General features: G+C 30.1%; 3 protein-coding genes across 6 annotated transcripts in view; all 3 read right to left on the reverse strand.

Annotated features, from left to right (window-relative positions):
- The window catches only part of LOC100165195 (glycosylphosphatidylinositol anchor attachment 1 protein), a 7256-nt gene extending 4577 nt beyond the window's left edge, over window positions 1-2679 (reverse strand). The window contains exons 1-6 of one of the 3 annotated variants that reach the window (XM_029488001.1): window positions 2511-2679; window positions 944-1118; window positions 656-879; window positions 370-529; window positions 190-297; window positions 1-111 (exon numbers count right to left, since the gene is read on the reverse strand). In XM_029488001.1, coding sequence (XP_029343861.1) covers window positions 1-111; window positions 190-297; window positions 370-529; window positions 656-879; window positions 944-1085 — 745 coding nt within the window. In that variant the 5' untranslated portion in view covers window positions 1086-1118; window positions 2511-2679. Of the gene's footprint in view, window positions 112-189; window positions 298-369; window positions 530-655; window positions 880-943; window positions 1119-1185; window positions 1252-1286; window positions 1540-2510 lie in introns of those variants that run through there. The other 2 variants (XM_001951224.5, XM_016807132.2) reach the window with 2 other exon arrangements.
- A 661-nt stretch (window positions 2680-3340) lies between these two features.
- LOC100572810 (60S ribosomal protein L26) lies at window positions 3341-6714 on the reverse strand. The gene is made up of 4 exons (XM_003246691.4): window positions 6556-6714; window positions 6189-6370; window positions 3606-3746; window positions 3341-3532 (listed from the first exon to the last, which is right to left on the reverse strand). Exons 2-4 carry the CDS (start codon window positions 6354-6356, stop codon window positions 3380-3382), a joined length of 462 nt encoding a protein of 153 aa, XP_003246739.1. The 5' UTR covers window positions 6357-6370; window positions 6556-6714; the 3' UTR covers window positions 3341-3379.
- A 5979-nt stretch (window positions 6715-12693) lies between these two features.
- The window catches only part of LOC100167220 (heat shock 70 kDa protein 12A-like), a 19072-nt gene continuing 6357 nt past the window's right edge, over window positions 12694-25408 (reverse strand). The window contains exons 1-13 of one of the 2 annotated variants that reach the window (XM_029488003.1): window positions 21086-21235; window positions 20529-20675; window positions 20184-20325; window positions 19496-19824; window positions 16593-16771; window positions 16295-16516; window positions 15997-16168; window positions 15731-15862; window positions 15173-15384; window positions 14967-15092; window positions 14584-14851; window positions 13818-13993; window positions 12694-13684 (exon numbers count right to left, since the gene is read on the reverse strand). In XM_029488003.1, coding sequence (XP_029343863.1) covers window positions 13499-13684; window positions 13818-13993; window positions 14584-14851; window positions 14967-15092; window positions 15173-15384; window positions 15731-15862; window positions 15997-16168; window positions 16295-16516; window positions 16593-16771; window positions 19496-19824; window positions 20184-20325; window positions 20529-20664 — 2280 coding nt within the window. In that variant the 5' untranslated portion in view covers window positions 20665-20675; window positions 21086-21235 and the 3' untranslated portion in view covers window positions 12694-13498. Of the gene's footprint in view, window positions 13685-13817; window positions 13994-14583; window positions 14852-14966; window positions 15093-15172; window positions 15385-15730; window positions 15863-15996; window positions 16169-16294; window positions 16517-16592; window positions 16772-19495; window positions 19825-20183; window positions 20326-20528; window positions 20676-21085; window positions 21236-25408 lie in introns of those variants that run through there. The other variant, XM_001951194.5, reaches the window with a different exon arrangement.

Consider the following 25408-nt stretch of genomic DNA (forward strand, 5'->3'; position numbering starts at 1 on the left):
ATCCGGACAATTTGATATCAATGTGATCAATTTTGTCAGAGTGAATTTCCAAATTAATAGCAGCTTGAATAGCACCTGCACGACCACTTAACTTTCCAGAGTCTAACACACCTATATTGATATTTTAAATTATATTTGATTATAATTCATAAGCATAAAACTTCTAATCTAACCAAACAGTTTAATTACCAGGTGAACCACAGGAAGTTCCGTGATATGCCTCTAACCAAGCTTGCATTCCCAGTTGCTCATGTTCAGTTACCAAAAATATTATGTCCTTTGCCCAATAAATTTGTTCTGTTAAAAAAATTAATATTACTAGAAATGCAATTAAAAATTAATATATTTCAGTTATAGAAATGTACATACGTCGAAAGAACTGAGCAATTTGAAACATAACAGCAAGACCGGGTAGAGTACTGGGAAAAACACTTGACGGTGCTCTATATGGTACACTCAACACTATTGATTCTATACTGGCACTTCTTGGCGCTCGAAGAATACCATATACATTACGTCCAGTATATTTCTATAAAATTATTTCTTCTAAAATATTTTGTTGACTGACACATACTATTACATTTATTTATAATAATCATAATAATAGGTATAATTATGTAATACATCATTAACAAGTTTGATTTATTGTACTTACTGTGTTCTTTTTTAAAGGATAGTTTAGTGTAAAATTATGAGAGTATGTTTCTAGCCGTAAATTTTTAAATTTTGAGATCAAGTATGCATGAGGTGTTTCAGTTTCATAATGTTGTGCTTCGGCATTAAGTTCTCTAAAATGATCTCTAAAAGATGATCCGGTGTTGTCGTTTAACTGGCCTTTTACCAACCCAGGAAGAAGAGCGTTTTCAGAAAAATAAGTTTCTAGAAATAACAAGATATCAACATCAGTTATTTATCACTCATTAAAAATGTATATAAAACTCACGTGAACTTAGACTGTAGTGTGCAAGCATACAGAACAGCACCACTGATACGATATACATAACTATACAAAAACGATTGTGATGTCGAACAAATATGCTAGTCAGAGCACCGTGACCGACTGACGGATCAGTCAACAGACCCATTTTGGTGAATTCGCTAATGTCACCCTTTTAATTCTAAAAAAACAAGGATATCATTCATGGGATAATCTATAATATAGTTTAAATCATAAATTAAACCATCAGTTTGAAAATATTCTCGAAGGATATTATACTCCAGAATAAAAATAGGAAGGTACGTTCACTTCATTCTTTATAATTTAGATGTGAAAATTCCAAAATTACCAGAGTAACGAATAATAATAAGGCATGTGAAGAGTGGATCAATACATCATACATGACATCAAAAACTAGAAACAGGAAAATTTATCTAAACGAATATAGCTCAAGTACACCGAAAATTGAATTTTACAAGCAGGTCTTTAGCGTAACAGTCAGTAGTCACGCTGAAAGAAAACAAATAATCATCGAGAAATTATAAAATATAAAATATAAAAATCAGTTGCCGATGAGTGTCTGTTGGTTTAATACTTTAAATTGATATTTTGATCACTTTGTTGTTGTTATCGATTGTGATAAAAGATAAAGCCGGATGAGATAAAAACTTAGATCATATACAATGGATGGAGTCATAGCATATTACGCGTATAAAATGGGTTGAAGCCAACATAACTATAGGAACTATAGGACCTGTGACATCTGCGCTTGCGCGACTGTTTATCTTAACTGCGCGTCTGCAGCACTTTGCGCCAAACATTAATGATAAGAGACCAAGCGCATGCGCATATCACTGAGGTCCTACAGTTATGTTGGCTTCATAAATTGTTCGTATGACTCTATCCATTGTATATGATCTAAGGATAAAAAATTGTCACGACTCACGGACATCACGATTTTTTTAAAGAAATACCTACTGGAAATACTCCAAAGTCCAAAGTAATACCCACGAATTTTAATATTAAAAGATATTAAAAGATATTAAGGTATATCTTAATTCGTGGTAGTACCTACCAACTAAAAAGGTATATTTTTTCAATTTTTTTTTTTCCTGTACCTAATTCACAATATTTTATCAAAATTGTAACTTCAAACGTTTATAAATAAAAATATTGTATTTTCGATACCAATATTTAATTACTGTAGAACACCTAATGTATGAGTAGGAATTATTCCAGTTTTTCCAAAAGTACCTATATACTGGGAATTCTTCTTTCTTTGACTTCTCAGTCCAGTAATAACATAAAATTTCCACTCCACAATCCAGACTCAAGTTGAACATTTATTTTTTACTTTAAAACTTCCTAAAAGACCCCCAAGAATCTAAAATTATAAGTGCTCCACCGGCATTCCACCAAAATGATTAAATTGACGGTAAAATAATAATAAAAACCAAATAGGACAATTCAAAAAAAAAATACAATGTTTCTGATAACCCATAAGTCATTCTTACCGCAATGGCAAAACATTAAATGCCCACAATGTTTGATTTATATTATTTTTATTACTTACCTATGTTTGAAGTTCATATGGGCAAGAAACTTTATTACCTAAGTTTTTTTACAGGAATCAAAAAAAGTTTAGTGCAAAATAACATTCATTCTTACGAGTGTTACGAGATTTATTTATTCTGTGGTGTTACCTCAAATTTTAACATTGCATATTTATAGATAAAATAATGATAATGTTATTTTGTTCATTGTTATAATTAAAAACATTTTACCAATAGAACCTTGAAACATCCCACTCGCAACTAATACTTAAATTATCATTTTCCATACAGTGAAGTTTTTTTAGAACATTTAGATAAATTTTAGGTATTTATAGGTGGTCATTTTATTTTCAATAAATGGCAATACTAATGTTTGTACTTCGTCAACTCTTGAAAATGTATGTTTTACTTATGTCAAAAAAGATTTTATATAAACAGTACATATTATGCACAATATGAATACATTTTTATATTCCTTCAATCCTAAGTTTTTCTTATAGTAACCCAAAAAAATTTCAATATTCCATATAATGCAATACTTTTTTTTATATACACCTTTACAAATTAAAACGTGGTTATTTAGTTTTGCTTGTTATATCCAGATTCAAACATTAAATAATTATAATTTAAATTATTGTTGACAATGGGTGATTAATCACATTTTTAGTGTATTGTCAGTTTTAATATTTTAGCAATCATATTAATTAAATTTTGTTCATTTTAAGACTGATAAATAATTGATTATTTAAGAATCAACACCCTACCATTAGTAACATCAACATTTAAACAATTATAAAAGAAGTATGTTAAGTTGGAACTAAATTAAGGGTATTAAATAATATAGAAACAATATTTGTTTTATGTTTTTTTATTGAAAAAGTCATAACTATTATGATGATGATGTTTCCATCGCGGCTGCTGCTGCAGATTCTTCGGTGTATTTTCCTTTTCCTTTGAGAGCCAATGCTTGAGCTCTGCCTTTGCCTCTCCTGTCAAGAATCTTCTTACGGTCTTTGTCCAACTTGAGTTTTACAATGACACACTAAAGAATGGTATAAAAATATATAAATTATAATATTTAACAAATAAAATAATAATATAAATATAACAAGTACCTTTGAAGGATGAATTCCAACATAAACAGTTGCACCATTAGCTTTTTCACGTTGAATCCTTTCAATGTAGATGACGTATTTCTTTCTGTACACTTGGACAATTTTGCCAACTTGTTGACCTCTGAAATGTCCTCTTACAACCTAAAAATTTGAAAAATATAGATTTAAAAGCGTAGACTAAAATAGAACCACAAATAGTTTAAAGTGAATGATTTAATATTATTATTTAATCAGAGCCTTAGAATTATCATTTCACAGATAAAACTCCTACAATCATTCATTCGGCTACAAGAACTGCAACCAAAAAACAATTATACTTGTTATTCGTCCGTTTCAAAGAATGGTTTTGTTTCATCACATTAATCAAAGAAAATAAAATATTTAAATCATAGACCTTTAAACTAATGAACTAACACCGCTTAGAGATAAATCACCAGACGGGATTGTTCAGTGAGAAAAGATAGGTTCTGGCCATTACAATATGACAAAACATGTTTTTCCCTCTCAGTTATCTCATTTGAATTGGGCAGGGTAGCGAGGGGCGCACTGTTAAATAGTTTATAGATCTATGATTTAAAGAAGTTAACTGGTTGCAGGGCCGGATAGTAATACTATACTCTGTTCAAAATGAGATCGGACCTCGGCAGCCAATTTGTGCGCATGGGCGTGGCTTTGTTTCGTGGCAGTGCTCAACGCGTTGCCGTAGTGGGGACGGCGTCTGACCATATGTCTGACTGCCGCCCGATGAAAACTGGTCGCCGCCGAGGTCCGGTCTTATTTTGAACAGAGTATAGGTGGGCCACAACAATTTTGGGCCGTTCAAGTCATGAGGGGCCGCGCTGACTAAAAATATGTTAAAAGTTGAAAAATGGAGACTATAAAATAAAATAACTAAGCACAGAATAAGAATGTACCCAACGGCTGCCAGTTTGTAAGTGGGATGGTAAAGTATGGAAAACTCGGTGAGCCGAATTCGTCCAATCCGGTCCTGACTGGTTGTACTACTTAGCATTCATATATACACATTTTAAAGCATTTTAGTATTTAATCAGAGCCTTTATAATAGCATTTAACAGATAAAACTCATACAATCAGTCATTGTGCTACAAAAACTGTAGCACAAGAATGCTTGTACTCGTTATTCGTCTGTTTCAAAGAATGGTTTTGCTTCATCAGTTTAAGTACTTACAAAAATTAATTATGAAAATAGGTATTTTAGATAAAAAATTTTATACATACTAAAAAGTATATAAATTATAAACAATAAAATCTTAATTTATAAGTAAAATATTTACTTTATTCCTATGAAATTAAATTACTTGAAACACAATATTTAATCAGAGCCTTAATAATATCATTTAACAGATAAAACTCGTACAATCAATCATTGTGCTACAAGAACTGTAACACAAGAATGCTCGTATTTGTTATTCGTCTGTTTCAAAGAATGGTTTTGCTTCATCAGTTTAAATACATCTGATGATTAAGAAGTAAATTTATTCAAACAGTTAGGTATAAATGTTTTACAAAAGAAATATAACAAGTAAAATAAGTTTTTTTTAAGAAATTTCATCAATTAATCAGAGCCTTTATAATAGCATTTAACAGATAAAACTCGTACAATCAATCATTGTGCTACAAGAACTGTAACACAAGAATGCTCGTATTTGTTATTCGTCTGTTTCAAAGAATGGTTTTGCTTCATCAGTTTAAGTACATATGAAAATGAATCATGGGAAAAGGCAGTTTGGAGAAAATATGTTTAAACATATTATGTCATATTGTACACAAATGATATAGGGATCAGTGGCGGATCTGGAATATTATTTTTTTGTTGTGGGAGAGGGGACATTGTTTTGTTCCAAGTTTTAGGACATAACTATTTAAGAACGGCCCAATTTTTAACCTAGAAGCTAGGCTAAATACCAATAGGGGGCCCAGGTCCTTCTGGGCTCCCCTTAAATCCGCCACTGCCCACTGATAGGTATAACACTTACAATTATTTAAAATGATATTCAATCAGTGTCCTTAAAGTAGCATTAAACAGATAAAACTCTCACAATCAAACATTCTGTTACAATAAGAATTGTAATATAAAAATGATTGCATAAAAGGTATTTTAATATTGTACATTATGTTTGTCCTGTATCTATCCATTGTTTTAAATAGCTGAACATTTAACTATTTTTAAACAAAACAAAAATCAAAGATTTTTAATTATTCACTAATCAATAATACCTATCACATAAGTAATTGAGGTGAATGAAATCTTTCAAATTTTAATTTATCAGAAACATGGGATAATAACAAATTAAAATACCTTTCAGAACATAATAGACTAATTCGCTAGACTAAACAGGTTTAAAATTATCCCACATTATCCCGCACCGGGATAATGAACCATGTAAATGATATGGTGCAAACATCCCGGTGCATTATTTTTCACACCGGTTTAGTCTAGCGAATTTCTAGAATACTTCACTGATATAATATCTATCGAAAAGTAAATCTGTTTTTCAATGAATTGTAAAATACTGTAAGCACAAAATAGGCTGCTAAGACTCAAGTTATCAGTTCACCGACCTGGACTTCGTCGTCTTTGCGGACGGGCATAGACTTTACGTTGTACTTGCTTCTCAGTTCTTTGGACAGAGGCGCCGACATAATGCGACGTCTGATGTGCGACGGAGCTGTGAAGTGTAATTTGCGGGACTTGCGTCTCGACGACGTTTTGTAAATGTTGAACTTCATGTTTTGGCAGGTATCTGAAACGGGATATATGAGGTAGATGAGTACAAGTCACGGTTTTTGTATCGCTAAAATAAATTTGACGATCTGGTCGATCGATCAAATCGAAACCGCCACAATACTGTAGAAGGGGTGACTACAGTTTCTTACGCCGAAGACTTGTGAGTATCACGATCAAAACGGATGAAAAATTTGTACTCACCAAACTCTGCAGCGGCACTCAAAATCACGTTCAAGCGAAAAGTAGCGTAATCAGATGTTAGTATGTTACGCTTACGCACTACGCTGACTAAATTTAAGGTTGTAAACACAACGCATAAGACTGATGTTGGAAACGGTCGACACGATAACCGAGATCGCCGGCTGTGGTTATAACCATGATTAGGGATATACATATTGTTCGTGGTTATAACCAATAGATAATAAAGATATGGATAGACCACGCCCATGATATAAACAACATCGCAAAAGCCCAGATTTCGTCCAAGCAAATTGTTCTATGGTCCAAGTCTGCGCAGAGAAAATGTCACTATTCCAACACTCATACAAATTAAATTTGACTTTCTTGTAGACATTTTTTTTTTTTGATAAAGGCAGACAAGCTTATGAGGAGTCTTGTATTACATTTTCAAATCTTAGATTTAAAACGAACATTTTTTACGAATTTCTTGCTCAAAATTATTTATACATTTACGTGATTTTTACGTATCTTGTCAAGATTTAATCCTTAAAATGCTTAAAATAAAAAAATTGTGTATGGATTTTAGATTCTGAGCGGAGCGATGATGTTTGATTTTACGATTATTATTTTTTTTTTTTTTAGTGTGTGTCACCACTACCGTTTGGGATAATAAAACTGTTTCGATTTTCTTCAACAGTGTCTTGTTCGATGGGAAAGTAAATCTAGTTAGTGCATTTGCGAGGTCAAATTTTAAAATTCAAATAATAGTTTTCAAAAGCGCCAAGAAGAACAACATACAAATTAAAGAAAAACAGGAAATTTTACACAAAATCGTATATCGTTAGATAAACCGTAATAGCACGTACCTATCTACATTTTCATCATTTTTCAGGAGAGCCTTTAAACTATTTAAATTATACATTTCTCTTTTAATTAATTTATATGATATTTTTTTATATTAGTTACATTATGAGAGATCTATGAATTATGATTTATTTTTGATAAATAGGTTTTAGTACATTTTAACATAGATACGTCAAATTCACAGACATTTTTTTGTCAGTTACGAGTTATTGCAGGTTTGTATTAAAATAATAATATGATTGACTAAGAAAATGTTTTAATTAAATAGTAGAAAAACAATAATAATATAATATTAAAATCATCAACATTCTTTTAACAGATATATTGTATAATGTATATAGTAACTAAACAAATAATCAAGGCTAGACATTAACGAGTTAAAAAGTTAAAATTAAGTTAAAAAGTCAATTTTATTTTAACTTTTTTTAACGTGAAATCAACGAGTTAATTTTTCATTTTAAGAAGTAAGTTAAGTTAATTTATTTTGTTTTTAATTTAATTATATTTCACTATTTCAGTCTATTTCGTTTTCATGTCAAAAAATATGTATCGTAAACATAGGCACAATTTCAACTTTTGGCTTGGAGCGGCTGAATATATTAAAGGCAAGTGAACTATTGCAATATAGCATATTAAAATTGTATGTCCTAGGTTTTTTTTTTTTGGTACCCCCAAGCCCCCCCCCCCCCAATTTGCGTCTATGATCGTAAATTGTTTAAAGTTAAAAATTTATATCAATCGAATCTAACTTACATGGAAATACTGTATAAAGAGTATAAACACTATAGTCTATAATTTAGTATTGGGTTGGAAAAAAATTAAGTACACTAGCGTTGTATAAACAAATTAACTTTTTTTTAACTTAATAAAAAGTTAACAAAAAGTGTTGTAACTTTCAACTTAGTTAACCTATAGTTAAATTAACTTTTAACTTTTTTGTTATTGGTGCATATTAACTTAACTTAACTGAGTTAAAAAAAATCATTAACTTGCCCAGCCTTGCAAATAATGACGGTTTGTCAGTCTTTTAAATAAAATAAACAATTTTTTCAGTTTTTTATGTGATAATGATCACACTTTACTATTTCTAATTTTAAAAGTTTTTTTATGTGGATGATCAACATCACAGTGGGGGTACAACAACAGGCATCACAGCTTTAAGTTTTTGTAGATCTTCTCACTTCGAAAGAGTTAAATCAATAGGTTTTAAATACAATGGTTTATATGAGTTTATATTTATTTCTGGGTGAAGTGATTTAACCCTTTGAGGTAAAGCACAATATATGTCATCTAATAATAACGTATACTCAATAACTGAAGAATTAGGATTATATTTAAAAGCACACACTTTAACCTCAGGATCACCTTTAGAGTTCCCTGAGCGTATTGATATGTAAATCTGGTAATCTTAAAAATCTAAAATATTATGTATTATAATATGAATTATTATAATTAATAAAATAATATTGATAGTTTTATTATAAATATTGTACAATACCTAGTAATTTTACAATATTATACCTAATATTTAAAAAAAAATTATATTGGAGTAATATCACGTAAGTACATAAAAATTGATTATGTATTTGCTGCAAATACGCGTATATGTATTATGTATGCTATAGTTTAAGCCGTTCAAAATTAAAGTAGTTTAGGTTAAATAAGTGTTTTACGACAATACATTATATCTTTATTATCCATATATTAATTATTAATTAAAAAATCGTCCTTTCCTAATGTTCTTCGAGTACAAATTATGAATAACGCAAAGCGTTCCACGAATCAACAAATTTAACATGTAAAATATTTCAGATACATTATAATATTATATTACTGCCACGAACTAAGATATACAGGACTGGAAACGAATATTGATACGTGTACACCTTAATATTATGATTGTGCGGGGGACAAGGGAATTTCGGTTCTAATCAACACTGGCGCTCAACTCTTGGCTGGCGGCCGCTATACGAGTTAATAGTTATTATTATTTATTTAATTATTTTGATTTTTAATATTTCTAGTTATGCATTTAAACCAGAAAGTTTTAAAAAATAGATTCGTTAAGGTCAAACAATTATCATGGCAACTGGCAAGTAGCAACCCAAACATATTATTATATATATAATAAAAAAATATATAATATATTAGGTGTAACGTGTAAAAAATAATTAAATATTTGAGCAGTTCTTTTTTATATTTTTGATTTTTTGAATGTAGGACGTAGGTATCATGATTTTAAAATATTATAATAGAATATAGATATTTACTATAATTTGTAATAATTTATTGTATAATCATATTTAGTTGATAACATAATATCATGGAAATAAGACATAGGTACATATTATATTTAGTCCGGCCCACGAGAGTCCATACGTAAACCGCGCATTCATATAGTAATACGTGACGTCTAATTTTATGTCTAAGGATTGAAAATTTAAAACAAGATTCCACGTAAATATTTAATTCTGTTACCAAAAATTCTAAGAAATACATAAGCACAGTTTATTTTTATAGTCATTTTAATTTTTAAGTTCAAATTTGGACGAAATTACATATTAAAAAACCTGGAATAACTATTTTAGTTATTTTGTTGTGATTGTATAATATTACTTGTGGGTAGGTACTTGAAACTTCTAAAGTATACTATTATATATCTATGATAGTACCGCAGTTTGTTGTTGATGTATAACGCGTTACCTAATGGATATTGCGATATGATTAATTTGGAATTTATTATTGATACCTATTATAGGTCAATTTTTTTTTAATACTATAGATAAGTATACCTATAATAGGTATGTCGTCTAATACCTAGACTGACTGACCGTCTCCGCTGAGAATCGTTTTTCTTATACAGTGATATTATATCATTGAATTCAAATTTAATACTATCCATTATACAATGACCCACTTGTAACCTACTGTAAAACAGAGCGACATCCACTTACCCACCTTATTTTCTATGAATGTCATTAAAACTGTATTGGTTGCAAAAGCGTTCCACAGGGGGGGGGGGCAGGTAGGCCGTGGCCCACCCTGCGAGACGTACCGAAATTTGTAGTACTTGATCTAAACATCACGATTTTTGATTTTTTAAATTATAAAACATTAATTAATATAGGTAGGTGAAAAATTGATACTCAATGATAATAAATAATAATTAATTAAATGTCTTTAAAAATAAAATTGATAACATTTAAAATTTAAAACTGTTGACAAATAAAATATTTCTTATTTAATTTTTAAAAGATATGTTTCTGTTTTTTATCATAATACAAATGATTTGTGCCTTAAATAGTGGGTGATTATGAGTAAGCAAATTTTAAAGTATGTAACATTTTAATTTTTTCTTCCATCAGAGTTCAGGTTTCTTAATTTTTATTGACTTGGCCCACCCTGCCACAAATGTCTGCGCACGCTTATGATTGGTTGAGTAAAAAAGCTTGAAAATTTAATACAACGCTCCTACTATATTATGAATATTAAAAATCCTAAGTCACAGTTTTTTTTTTATAAGCATTTAAAGTTCAAATCTTGACAAAATACGGAAAAGTCAAGAAAATTAGCAAATTATTTTGAGTTGAGAATTCATAAAAATGTTTCTTTTTAAATCTAAGATTTTAAAATGTAATACAAGATTACTCATAAGTTTGTCTACCTTTATCAACAAAAAATTGTATACAAGCAAATCAAATTAATTGTTTATGAACGTTTGAAGTTCATATTTTCACAACATTGGATATTCACTCGATTTCTCATGTAGTGGTTTTGTTATTTTATTGTTATTCAAAAACGAATAACTGTCGAAACATGAACATTTTTTATATTTTTATTTTCTATATACCATACAATTTTGAAAATATTTTGACTCTTTTTGAACTGTTTGCGGACATTGTCGGTTTTCAATTTTATAGTTTTTTTTTCCTATGAATATCAATAAAATTTTATTTGTTGGGTAAAAAAGCCTGACAATTTAATGCAAGGTTTCTGATATATTGTTACAATTGATAAAACAATTATCAAAATAATTTTCTACTATTTATTGGGTACCTACCTATTTACAGTTATTCGTTTTTTGTGTTCCGTAGTCTATACGGTAAAACAGGACCCTATTATAGTAAGGCTCAGCTGTCCGTCCGTCACCAGGCTGTATCTCATGAACCATGCATGATAGTTAGAAAGTTGACATGTTCACAGATTATGTATCTCTGTTGCCGCTATAACAACAAATACTAAAAATCCTAGAATATATAAGATAAGCAGCGTAGCTAACATGTTTATAGCTGATGGTGGTACAGAACCTTTCGTCCGCGAGTCCGATACTCGCACTTGGCCGATTTTTTAATTAAAACAAAATAACAAAATCGCTACAATCGATTGAATATCCAATCTTGTAAAAATATGAACTTCAAACGCTCATACATATTTAATTTGATTTGCTTGTAGACAAATTTGTGAAGAATCTTTTATTACATTTTCAAATCTTGGATTTAAATAGAAAATTTTTTATGAATTTCTAAATCAAAATAATTTGCACATTTTCGTGAATTTTACGTATTTTGTCAATATTAATTGAACAGCTTATAAAATGCTTATAAAAAAAATTGTGACTGTATTTTTAATATTTTTCACCTGTCTTTGAAACAATATATCATCAAAAGCTATGTTTTTTCTAGACTATTCACCACCCGTATTAACCAAAATTAACCCGAATAATAGCCGAATACATACAAAACCCGAATACATCCAACACCCGAAATCCGAATAAATGATTCGGGTGCTAAGCCCTACTAAAATCAATACATTCATCACTCCACTAAGAGTAAAATGTAAATTAATTTAATCAAAAGCCTTTTACCTACATGAATGTTCAAGTTCTATGTTCATAATATCATAATATTAATATAATATACTGGTAGTTGTGTAATTTTCAGTAAACTGTAATAAAAACGGAAACGGCTGCAACAGGTGGGAAGCACATAGGATGCACGCACGTTTACGCTATACCCATCACACAAATTACACTCATTAAAAAAACCCGTTAATTTGCTTATAAAAATAACTATAAGTACACACAACCACCTTCTGAAATATTTGTTTTTGATAGTTACATTTTTAAATACAAGTGGACAGTGGTCTTTTATAAATTAAGCTAAAATTTGGTTATCTGATTTAAAAAAATCTTATGATACTCTAATTTGAGTGTCCTAAACCTATAACTTCAACTATTAGAGGATAGGAAACTATATACCCATAAAATAAAAAATAAGTTATAAAATGACCGGTATAATTATTAATTGGATGACAATGATATAGGTGTAATTATATAATACGTAATTATGTAAAACTGTAAAACAGAGTTCATGTTTAATAGGCGCACTATATATAAGTGAGTTGGTGTATGTGTTAATTGGTATAAAGAGTCAATATAAACTTACAAAAACCTTTTTAATTTTTTCAGTGGCAATAGTGGCATGACGATATTAGTTTTAATATTATTTTATAGTAATTAACATAGATATGAATAGGAACATTTTATAGGTATGGGTTAAAATTAATTATAGAAGTAAGTACATATATATTGGATAACAAAATGATATTCTTATAGAGTTCATTCTCTTTTTGATCTTAAATTATATCTTATTATATTTTAACAAATAACAGGCAATTAGAAGTACCTATACTAACTATATATTGACTAACAAGTAATAATAGTAATAATATTATATAACAATAGATAGATAGGTACATTATTTGTTCCAGATATGCAGTAGGCAATGTTAGTAGTCTCAAATACGAATAAAATATAGATCATTTTAAGTAGGTATTAACTATTAATTATAATATAATACCATACCTATAGGCTATAATTAATATAATATAAAATACCTATATTATGTAAAGAACAATATTATTTAAGTCTAAAACAATACTACAGTTATAAAAAAAATACAATTTAAATAGCCAATAAAGATTAAGTCAATTTAAATACGAACTTCATTGAGCCTGAATCTTACATTTTAATAACAATATATGTATATACCTAAGGACTTAACTATATTTTATAACAAAATCTCAATACAAGACTATACTTTCAGCAATCAGTTTCAGCGATCTGAGCATCCACTCGAGTGCCACTAGCTATATCTAAAGCGGTCGCGACCACTTCTCCTTGACCACAAAATCCTATTTGTACCAACAGTTCTTTTGACAATTGGACGTCTTCGTTTCTCGTCAATTTTAACGAACCACACTTTGACACTCCGTCGTCCGTAACGAACTTATTAAGAAAACGAATAACAAAAAATAATAAATTAATCATCGAGTAACATTAAACAATTAAAGTTCACACAGTAGTCTATAGTTTTCATGTTTCTAAAACGATCATATAATGTAATATAATACTGGCATACCTTTGCAGATAGATTATGAACTAGGTATATATTGATTACGATCGAATCCTGCGAAGAGTTCGCGGGAGTGTATTTTTTTATGACCGTTTCATTATCCCTAATACAATCGTTTTCTTCGATGAGGTAATCCAGCAAGTCTGTACACCAACGCTTGCCGTCTTTTATGACGAGTTTTTCTGAAATTACATTGTAGGTATACAATATTGGTATTGTCATATTTTGTCAATAAGCAATGTATAAACTATAAAGTATTAAATATTAAGGTGTCCCAGCACTGGTGCATCGTAAAATTTATCCCGGTCAATAACTTTTTGTAAATACATTTTTAAATATACTGAATAAGCAAATTTTCAAATACTTAGATATTTAAATGTAGGCATATGTTATAAGTTAAGTATATTTTATAGATATATATATTATATATATATATATACCATAATATTTAACGCATGTCCTGTGTACTCTTGCGTGGGGAACTGGGGAATGGGGATACAAGTTTATTTTTTTCAAATAAGAACATTAAGAACCCCCACTTCAGTTACTGTATGTTATGCTGATGATATTTTTAAAAACGGATATTTTAAAACACGGTAGGACGTCCATGCTGTTACATGTACTGTGCATAATGTATTCATAATATAATTTTACTACACGACATATTATAAGGTATAAATTATTTAATATTGTGAAAACCGTATAATCATAATTTGTTTAGAAATTTCTTTCTATCTATCATGACTCTAGAAAATCGGTAATGTATTCTTACCGATTGGATGAGTGTTGTCGACGAATGGTTTAATTATGCCCACGGCGTAACTGTGTTTGGCTTTGTACGCCGGAGTATCCGACCTGTTCAAGTCGTACATGACGGCCCCGCGGAGTACACTGACAAAAGCCATGTCGGGTAAGATTATTTTCAAACGGTCGCTAAAACGCTCGGCGATCTTTTCTTGGAGCCACAATGACTGAGAGTAACCTCCGACCAAAAACATGTGAGTGACTTTTTGGTCTTCGTTTACTATGTTGTTAATTTGCTAAATGCATATATGTATATATATAACAATAGGATATAAAGTATGGAATAAAAAATGACGCGTGTGACGTGCGACTATACCGCAAATAGTGTACAATGACAAAAAGTGTGCTTACTTCCGAGATGCACGCAAAGCTTGGCAGAAAAAGCGGCTCAATGGCCAAATAGTGTAAAATGAAAACACCGTCCAGTTCATTCCACACGATCGCGTCTGATCCGTAATCTCTCACGGCGTCGGATACCTTTAAATATACGAATTTGCATCACATAATATAACCACCGTGGACATTTACTTAAACGCCATAATATTATATATACGAACGTCTTTGTCTGAATACTTCAAGTAGTGTTCGATAAACGCGTACGGAGGCCTTATAACTATAGGCGCTCTCACTTTGCTGGACACTGACTTTTTAGCTTCTTCAAACCTTTGAAGGAGTTCCATATAAGCCGCAGGTCGTTGAAGTTTAAAATCTGACATGAATCCAAAACCGAATAATGCACACAGGAGCTTAACAAATTCTATATCTACACCTACAATACAACACAACGTTTACTCAATTATATGATATGTAGGTATGTAACAATGCTGATTTCATGAAAATATGAAATATGAAAATAATGTATAGGGTTGGTTTTTTTAAATGTATAATAATATGTAATAGCACTTATAATAGCCAATAGGTTATAGGAAGTAGTAGGATGTAGCCTAACCTAAGTATCTAATAGAAATTACGCTGAAATAATTTTGAAACTACAAGATTTTGATATTACCTACCTATTTACTATAATAATTTACTTTCTTAAAAGCAAGATAGGTTTATAAGTATCAAATAACAAAAAAAGATGAAATGGGTTTTGGTTATTTCATCTACATTACTTAGAGATCCACAGACGCCTGCTGAAGGTTTATGCAGCTTACTGATCGGCAATCGGTTGACAGTACGGCACACTTGATGAATTGTTACGTCTACTGTACCACCACCACAATTAACAACTAAATAGTTACATCCTGAAGTCAAGAAAAAACAAAACAACACGGTTATTATTAACTTGAATGTCTTATATTTTTTAATCAGTTTGAAATCAGTCCCAAGCTAAACAATTCAAATTTTAAACAAATTACATTATTCATTATTTTATTACCTTCGCCTATTTCGTTCAAAACACAATAGTCAGTTTCGTAGGTATCCTGATAATTAATATTAGAAAGAACTTTGGTATTTTTGAGCCGTGCACTGCGACAATGTACAGCTGCTGCTTCAGGCTCCAAAACTATAGTCACGGCTTCTGGATTTTCCAAACTACCTAACCCAGCCTGAAAAACCACAAAGTTATTATACTAGAAGTACTTACATATTTTTAATTGAAAGGCATTCATCAGTAATACATGGCTTTTATCAATAATAAATAAGTTACTAAAAAATTATATATTCTTGCAAACCTCTATTGCGATTTCTTTCATCAATTGCCTGGTAGTTTTATTCCAAATAGCCGGCACGGTCAGTATCCACGAAATTGAATCCAGACTCAAGGCTTCGGAACACCGTTCAGTAAGTTCTTCTAAAATTAAATATCTAAGATGTCGCAAAGCCTCGGTCAATATGCGCGTGGCCGGAAGAGACACGCTGTTGGCGGCCATTATATGAGTTTCTTTAGAGATTACCTGAAAATAAATTCAATTTCATACTATACACGTTTCAATAGGGTACCTAAACAAAACACCATACGATTTCACTCACGTCTTTATTGTATAAAAACATTTTGAACTTATCAAAGTAGTACCACTTGTGTGCTTCCTCCGGGTGCATATCGTGGAAATAATCACGGGCCGCCGTTCCAAACGAATGAAAATTGAAATCTGGCGACAACAGCAGAGCCGTGGGTATTTTTTGACCATCTACTATCGTGTCGCTTTCGTCTAAATATAAGAACAACGCGTCACAATATGCCGTTTAACATATAACTTATTCAACGTATACATTTAGTACAATGATATCAATATGGATATCGTTTAATGAGCGTATAACACGGTAACATCAATCTATAACTCTATATATGTTGGTCATAAAGAGTGGCTCCTTATATAAATATATAATATATATATACAAATGAAAAAATAAAAAGTGGGTAAGTGGATGTTGCTCTGCTGTACAGTAGGTTACAAGTGGGTCACTGTAATGGATGGTGTTAAATTTGAATTCAATGATATAATATCATTGTATAAGAAAAACGATTCTGAGCGAAAACGGTCAGTCAGCGTATGATATTACTAAGTATATTTGATGATATTATTATGAATAAAGTAATTTATATATAAGCATATTTACATGGAACCTTGTTTTAAATTTTCAATCCTTTGCTGTAAAAGTTGAACATTTTATAAATTTTTAACTATAGAATAGGTAATTATTAAATTTTAAATTTGATAAATTTTGTCAAAATTCGAACTTTAAATGCTTATAAAAAAAATTTGCTTATCTATTTTTAATATTTGTCAACTGCTATTGTAACAATATATCAGAAGCCTTGCATTACATTTTCACGCTTTTTTACTCAACAAATAAAATTTTATTGATATTCATAGGAAAAAAAAAATATTAAATTGAAAACCGACAATGTCCGCAAACAGCTCAAAAAAAGTCATAATATTTTCAAAATTGTATGGTACATAGAAAATAAAAATATAAACATTAGGTAAAATTTTCATGTTTTCATATTTTCAAACTTCAAACTACATTACATTTTCAAATCTTAGATTTAAAAAGAAAAATTTTTATGAATTCTCAACTTAAAATAATTTGCTAATTTTCGTGGTTTTTCCGTATTTTGTCAAGATTTTAACTTTGAATGCTTATAAAAGAAAACTGTGGCTAAGGATTTTTAATATTTTTCAAATGTCATTGTAACAATATAGTAGAATCCTTGTATTAAATTTTCAAGCTTTATTAATAAACCCAACAAATAAAGTTTTATTAACATTCATAGAAAAAAAGACTAATCAAATTGCCAATTGGAAACTGAAAATGTTCCTAAACAGTTCAAAGCAAATTAAAATATATTGAACATTTTATCGTGTATAGAAAATGCAAATATAAACCAGTGAAAATTTCATATATATACGTTCTAGAGTTACGCCAAATAACCAAAACTGATTTTGCGTAAAATTTCCCGTTTTTTCTTAATTTGTATGTTGTTTTTCCAGGCGCTTTTGAAATCTATTATTTGAATTTTAAAATTTGACCTTTCGAACGCACCAACTAAATTCACTTTCCCATCAAACAATATACTGTTGAAGAAAATCCATTTTGTGCGATGCTTTTATTTTGTTTTAATAAAATAAAGCATTCATAGAAAAATAAATTTTACTACTGCACATTCCCTATGAAAACGTTTCTGTATACTTTCTAAATGTTTTTATATTTATTTGTGTCATTATTTGACTATTTGAGTGAACAAAATTTAGTCTTCCGACAGTCAATAAAGTGTTAAAGTGTGTTACAAATATTGTTTTTCTTTACCAGATGTTAACTTTTAGAATTTGAAATAGACTATGCAAGGATAAAAATTATTTTATCTTGACATGTTCCTCAAAAAATACAACTTATTGTCCTGGACTACTTATTACTTTAAGGACTATATACTTCTTTGAAAACTAGACAACGAGCAATATGTTTCAACAATATATTTTGTTCATTTTTCTTTGATCTTTTCCTTGGTTTTTAGTAAGTCTATTATTCCGGGATTCTTCTATTATATAGTTTATAAACTGTATAAAGTATATACAGGCAAAAACCAGCAACAGTGAATTGGATTAAGAAGTCTAACTATGAGGTGGCCCTTGATCCTAAATACGATATAGGTACTACTTGCCAAGTTGCCATGATCATAATGCATTAGTGTACGTATATAAAACAAATTATACTATATACAATATACTGCACGTGTCTGCATTGTAGGTATAACGATTGTTAACAGTTAACACCATCAATATCCACTATCTAAAAGAGTTTCAAAAAATTACGATGATAAGGCAGTTCATAATTATATATTTCAGTTGCCTCAATGCCTCCCATATATAATTAAAGTAGTGGATCATAAACTTCACTAAAATAAAACAACCATATAGCCATATAGGTACAAGGTGTAACAGAATGACCTAATGAAATAAATTAATAATAACTTTTATTCTAATAATCTAATCAATATTTAATTTTTGTGTATATTTCAAGACGCTTTCACTACAAGTGCAGAAGTAAACAAATTTTATTTTTTATTTTTAATACTGAAAAATGTTGATGGTAAAAAGGTTTATTTTTTGCAATTCTTTAAAATATCAATATTTTTTTTGTTAACAAATTGATACAAATAACTTGTTAACTTTTCTCAAAAAATTCTTTTTGGGACTTATGTAAACCTTAAATTATTTATTATCCATTTAATTTTCATCCGTCTGGTATTTCTGTTACATTCGATATAGTCGGGAAGCAATTTGTATAAAAAATATTAAACTTTTTGACTTCGAGAGGCAACTATATTAAAGTATGCACCAAATGCACCCTCCATGTTTACGCCCCCGTGCCATCACCGAGGCTATAATATAATAATAATATAATAGGTTCTATATTATGTGTATTATAGTTACAGTCGGGTTTCTTCATGACAGTAATTCTGCCGGACCGTCTGAACGAATACGCGTAACCGGTGTAAGTCGTACCGATGTCGATTGCCACCACGATACCGTCTTCGGGCGATTCGTCCAGCACCTGGAGCTCGGTCGTGTGACATTGGTCCCGGTTGACGTATACTTCTTCGACCAGATTGTAAGTTTCATTCAACGGCACAGGGCTACAGCAGTTGTTGTTGGACTTGACGGCGGCCGGTGCGGCGGCGGTAAAACTGCTCATCGCGGTCGTACACTCATCCCCGTCGGGTTGTCGGAAACACTGCTGTTCCAGCGACAACGATATCAACCTACAGCGTCGTCAGATGATATTAAACATAAATCATAATATATAGCTGGTAGGTACGAGACCTCTATCTTGAGTCTTATTTAACAGAGGTGTCAAGATTTTAGCAAACTAATTTTTTATCGTCAAGCCACTTTTTCTCCTTCGTAATAACTATATATAGTTGTATTTTATATTTGTATGTGTATATAATATGGGGTTGTACATATAATATTTTCACGAACTAAAAAAATTTCACCTTTTTTTGTTTTAAAATTGGCTTATTTCAAAATTAAATTTCCCAATAACGTTCTTTTTTGACGTCCTTTCTTGCACCAATCCATGGAATTACAATAAATTAGGTATAATCACGTGGTTTCGTACCTGTTCAGAGTCGTGTTTATCGAGTTGGCGACGTCGTCTTCGTCGTACTCGGTCGGGATGCCGGAGTCGAGCGAGTTGTAGCGCAATGCGCATTCTATGTCGTCCAGCCTGTATTCCGGTTCCTCTTCCACGCAACCTAAGACTGATAGTGATATATGTAATATATTATACCACCATGACCTTAACACTCGCAGTGCGTTTATCGAGTGCAGATGGCCATAAACGATATTCGCGCGCTAAAATAAAACGACTCACACACGTGCCACCAGTGCAGTAATTAGAATCAAGCGGGCGTCTATATTAAAATATAATAATATGATATTTAAACAATAATATATAACATACCTTGTTGAAATTTCTGGATGTTGTTATGTCTGAACAGCAGTATCTCTTGTTCGAGACTAGACAGCGGATCGTCAACGAACACTCGTCCCCTCCTGCGTTCGTGGTACGACGTGTCGGCTGCTGCAAAGTTCATCATGGCTGGTGGCTCTGTGGCGGGCGGAGTAAAAACAAATCACATCAAATCAATTGAATGAGAAGAAAGTGTGCCGGGTGTGTAATTACATCGCGGTCGTGACCAACCACGCGGAACGCTGCTGCTGCAGCAGTTATAACAGCAACAATACAATAATATACTTATCAAAAGAAAAACTAACTGCGGTGAAGAAAAATTACGGATGCATAATGAGACTTTGAAATCGTTAACGATTTTTAAACTATTCTTATGATAGATAATAGCCATATAGAAATAGGTGTTTTCTTCGCGTTCCGCGTGGGCGGAGTACCACGCCGTTATAACTATCGTATATAGGCGTTCTATCTATATGCGTACCTAATATTATGGTAGGGACATATACATTATACATATATTATTATATTATATATTACACATATATTACCTAGGGAGGTACAGCCGTACTGGTAGAATAATACAATAACACAACACGACAATAGCGACGGTCGACAATAAATAATGCCACATATTTATATAGGTACTTACAACTATACTATATATTTTATGAGTAAATGTGTTATGGGCAGTCATTATAAAAGCATTATGCGAATAATAATATGTATTATTATATACTATATATATACAGCTGATGCGTGCGGTCATACTGCAGAACTCCAGAAGTCGTGATTTGGTACTTTCGGTTTACATTATCAACACTTCACAAACACAAAGACAATAAACCAACTTCAGTGTGTGCGCAGGGCCGTAAAGTAAAAGCAAATAAACTATTTATGATGCACGTGCTTTTGTGTATACCTAGGTATATAGTTATATAAAATGTATTAGACTTAAACAGGAAGTCTCGATAAACATAGATAAATAAAACGTTGGCGTTTCTTTTTAAGATTGTAATACCTATACGACATCGTAATATTAATTATGAATTAAACATTTATAAAAATCAACTAAAAATAACTACGATTTCAACATACAATTTATTTGTTAACTGTTATGACATAACAATAATTATATCATACATATACCGATGGCCGTAGACATTTTCCTCCAAAAAAATAAAAAATAATTCTTGACCATTTTCCTCCACTTTCCATTTTCCTCCAATAAATAATAAATAAAATAATAAAATAGTTAATATAAATAATTATCGAAAAAATAAAAAATATTCTTTATTAGGCTTAATGTATTAATCTATTTTTGATTTTCGTTTTCCGTTATAATTACGTTTATAAATTTCAATCGTTTTTTTGTCAAATATAACGTTATTATAACGTTTGCAAGCCCTAGGGCCTGGATCCTAGCCTTAATCTATCTTTATAATACATAACGTAATACTACAACACCGGCTAAAATATTGGAGGAAAATAGACATAATTTCGGTCTAAAATAATGTGGAGGAAAATGGAAACCGACCTTTTTTTTTTGTGGAGGAAAATAGACATTGGAAGAAAACGATATCTCGTTTTTTGAGGAAAATGGAACCGCCCGTACCGATGTACCAGCTAATATTATATTATACACCTGCTGAGGTGTACCTAAACTGTATTTATTCGAAGGCTAACAAATAATAGCCTTACTATAGTTACAAAGATAGTTAAAAAAATCACGATAGGCTACTTGTTAGTGAAGTAGGTACCTACCTACTTACTACCTAGGTACCTATTTATTGAAATTATTGCAAAGAATGATAATTATTACTTTCCAAAAATAATGATTTAATGAAAAATTCGTTTCTAGAAATTATAAATATCACGTCAAAATATTATATTAATACAAAAAAATAGTGTGGAAAGCGTCACGAATAATTAAAAACAATTGTTTTGAATTTAAAATTTGTTATTGCACAATTAATCTGTCCATGAATATAAATATACCTATCAAAAAATAAATTATGATGTATTGATAGTTATGAAAAAGACATGTTTCACAGCATGAAGAGGTTGATTTGATACATCCGATATTTTATGGGAGGAAGTGAGGAATAGATTAATTTAAAATGTAATAATTATTAAGTATTAACTATCTGCAAGTATCAACTATAGGTAATTATTTTTGTACTAGGTATAAGAATATATAGGCAGGTACCTATTATTATCTATTATGTCTATCACTATATTATACCTAACTGATAACAAGTAGGAAGTAGGAACCACGATTAAAGATATATCTTTGAAGGTGTATCTTTAATCGTGGTAGGAACCAAGTGTTAAAAATAATAGGTACATTTTGTAGGTACTTTTGTTACGTACCTAGGTACCTAATTTAAACTCATATCAGTGTATACTGTTCTGTATACTATTAAAATACAAAATTATACCTAATTAATATTATAAACACAAATTATTACACAAATTCTTGCTTAGTTACCTACCTACCTACTTTCTGATATTATATGATGGCAATAAATTAAAAGTAAGATTGAATCACGTATTATCACATTGGTAGCTACATGATACATAATACATATGGTACATAAGGTACCTACTCTACCTTCTCTACCTATATCTGTAGAGAATATATTATAATAATAATATGTATGATACCATGTACCATGTATTCGATAACACATTTAAATAATAATTAAGTAATTAGTAATTAGTTACACCTTACACTCATTACTATCGCCACCTACCTATATGACAATTAAATTATTAGTTATTAGGTAGGTACTTTTATTTAATTATAGCACATATTAACACAAAAACAAAATATTAAATGAATAATCTTACTAAGATCATCTTAGAGTCATAAAAATATTTAAATAGGTACCTACATCGTATTACATAGGTAATTAAATTTAAAATCCATTAGACAGTAGGTAAGTACAATTAATAAAGTAGTATAACTAAATGATGAAAAGTTTGATCCCTTTAAAGTTTTGGTACTAGGTAGGTACTTAATTACTATATTATAATATTATGTGTTGAATTTGCATAATCAACCTTTAAAGAATAGGACCAATAGTTTAAAAATAAATATAGGTGGGTAAACTCTATGTAAATGATAGATAACTAAGGAAAAACAATAATAGATTCGCCTCACTCCACCCGGGATCTTTAATAGGAACCAAACCACGCTATTATATTACTATAGTTAGATTATTTGCAAATGTTTAAATACCTAGCTAGGTTATATTATACTATTTAGGGTAACCAGACGTCTTCTTTTCCCCGGACATGTCCTCTTTTTAAGCTTAAATAAAAACGTCCTGGGGGATTTTTTCAATAATGGAAAATGTTATGGTTTTTTCATGAAATGTGAATCTTTTTTAATAACCACCTCGATATATCGATAATTGATATCAGTATATAGGTATTTGTAATATGTTCAATAATGTTCACTCGATCAATTTATAAACTTAAAACACTTCTTAAAAAGACTAAATAGCACATACTTTTCGCAAAATTCTTCAACTAAATTATGTATTTTTTTAAATCAAACAATAAGATTACCTACCAATTATTCAGAAATACTCAAATATATACACAATATTTTTTTCATATACCTAGTCACAATGTCAATACTGAAAGAATATTTTTTTTGATATCTTTTCAATGGGGTAAAGAAAGAAACAGACTTTCTATAGAATCTGTTAAAGGGATAGTAATATCGCAGTTTAATTTTAAATCATTTTCATGTTTGGATTTTCATAAATATTTATTACAACCGGATTATAAAAAATTAGTTCTAAGTATAAGAAATTCAAATAAGTATCTATAAACAGAAAAAAATTGATATTGACAAGTACCTAAACCATAATGTACCTGATTAATATTATAATTTATGCTATGATTTTCTTTTTTAGATTCTGAGTGGAACGATGAATGTATTGATTTTACAATGATGTGTGTTTTTTTTTTTTTATTTTTTTTTGTGTCTGTCATCACCTTTTAGGACAGTAAAAATGCTTGGATTTTCTTCAACAGTACCTTTTCTGATAGGAAAGTGAATCTAGCTGGTACTTTGGGGGGTCAGAAGTAAAATTTTTCCAATAGTTTTCAAAAGCGCCGTGAAAAACAAAAGAAAAATTAAGGAAAAACGGGCATTTTTACGCAAAATCTGTTTTCGAGAAAATTGATTTTGGTTTTTGGTGTAATTTTAAAAAGAATGACTGTAGATATATGAAATTTTCACTGGTTGTTTATATTTCTATTTTCTATACATGATAAAATTTTCAAAATATTTTGATTTGTTTTGAGTTGTTAACGGACAATTTCAGTTTCCAATTTAATTAGTTTTAGATTCTGAGTGGAACGATGAATGTATTGATTTTACAATGATGTGTGTTTTTTTTTTATTTTTTTTTTTTATTTTTTTTTTAATTTTTTAATTTTTTTTTGTGTCTGTCATCACCTTTTAGGACAGTAAAACTGCTTCGATTTTCTTCAACAGTAACTTTTATGATTGGAAAGTGAATCTAGTTGGTACTTTGGGGGGTCAAAAGTAAAAATTTCCCAGTAGTTTTCAAAAGCGACGTGAAAAACAAAAGAAAAATTAAGGAAAAACGGGAATTTTTACGCAAAATCGATTTTTAACAAAATCGATTTTGGTTTTTGGTGTAACTCTAAAACAAATGACCGTAGATATAAGAAATTTTCACAGGTTGTTTATATTTGCATTTTCTATACACGGTAAAATTTTGAAAATATTTTGATTTATTTTGAGCTCTTTACGGACATTTTCATTTTCCATTTTTTTTTAGTTTTTTTTCTAAAAATATCAATAAAATTTTATTTTGTTGGATAAAAAA

The sequence above is a fragment of the Acyrthosiphon pisum genome, chromosome A1 (genome assembly GCF_005508785.2).
Source record: "Acyrthosiphon pisum isolate AL4f chromosome A1, pea_aphid_22Mar2018_4r6ur, whole genome shotgun sequence".
Taxonomy (NCBI): domain Eukaryota; kingdom Metazoa; phylum Arthropoda; class Insecta; order Hemiptera; family Aphididae; genus Acyrthosiphon; species Acyrthosiphon pisum.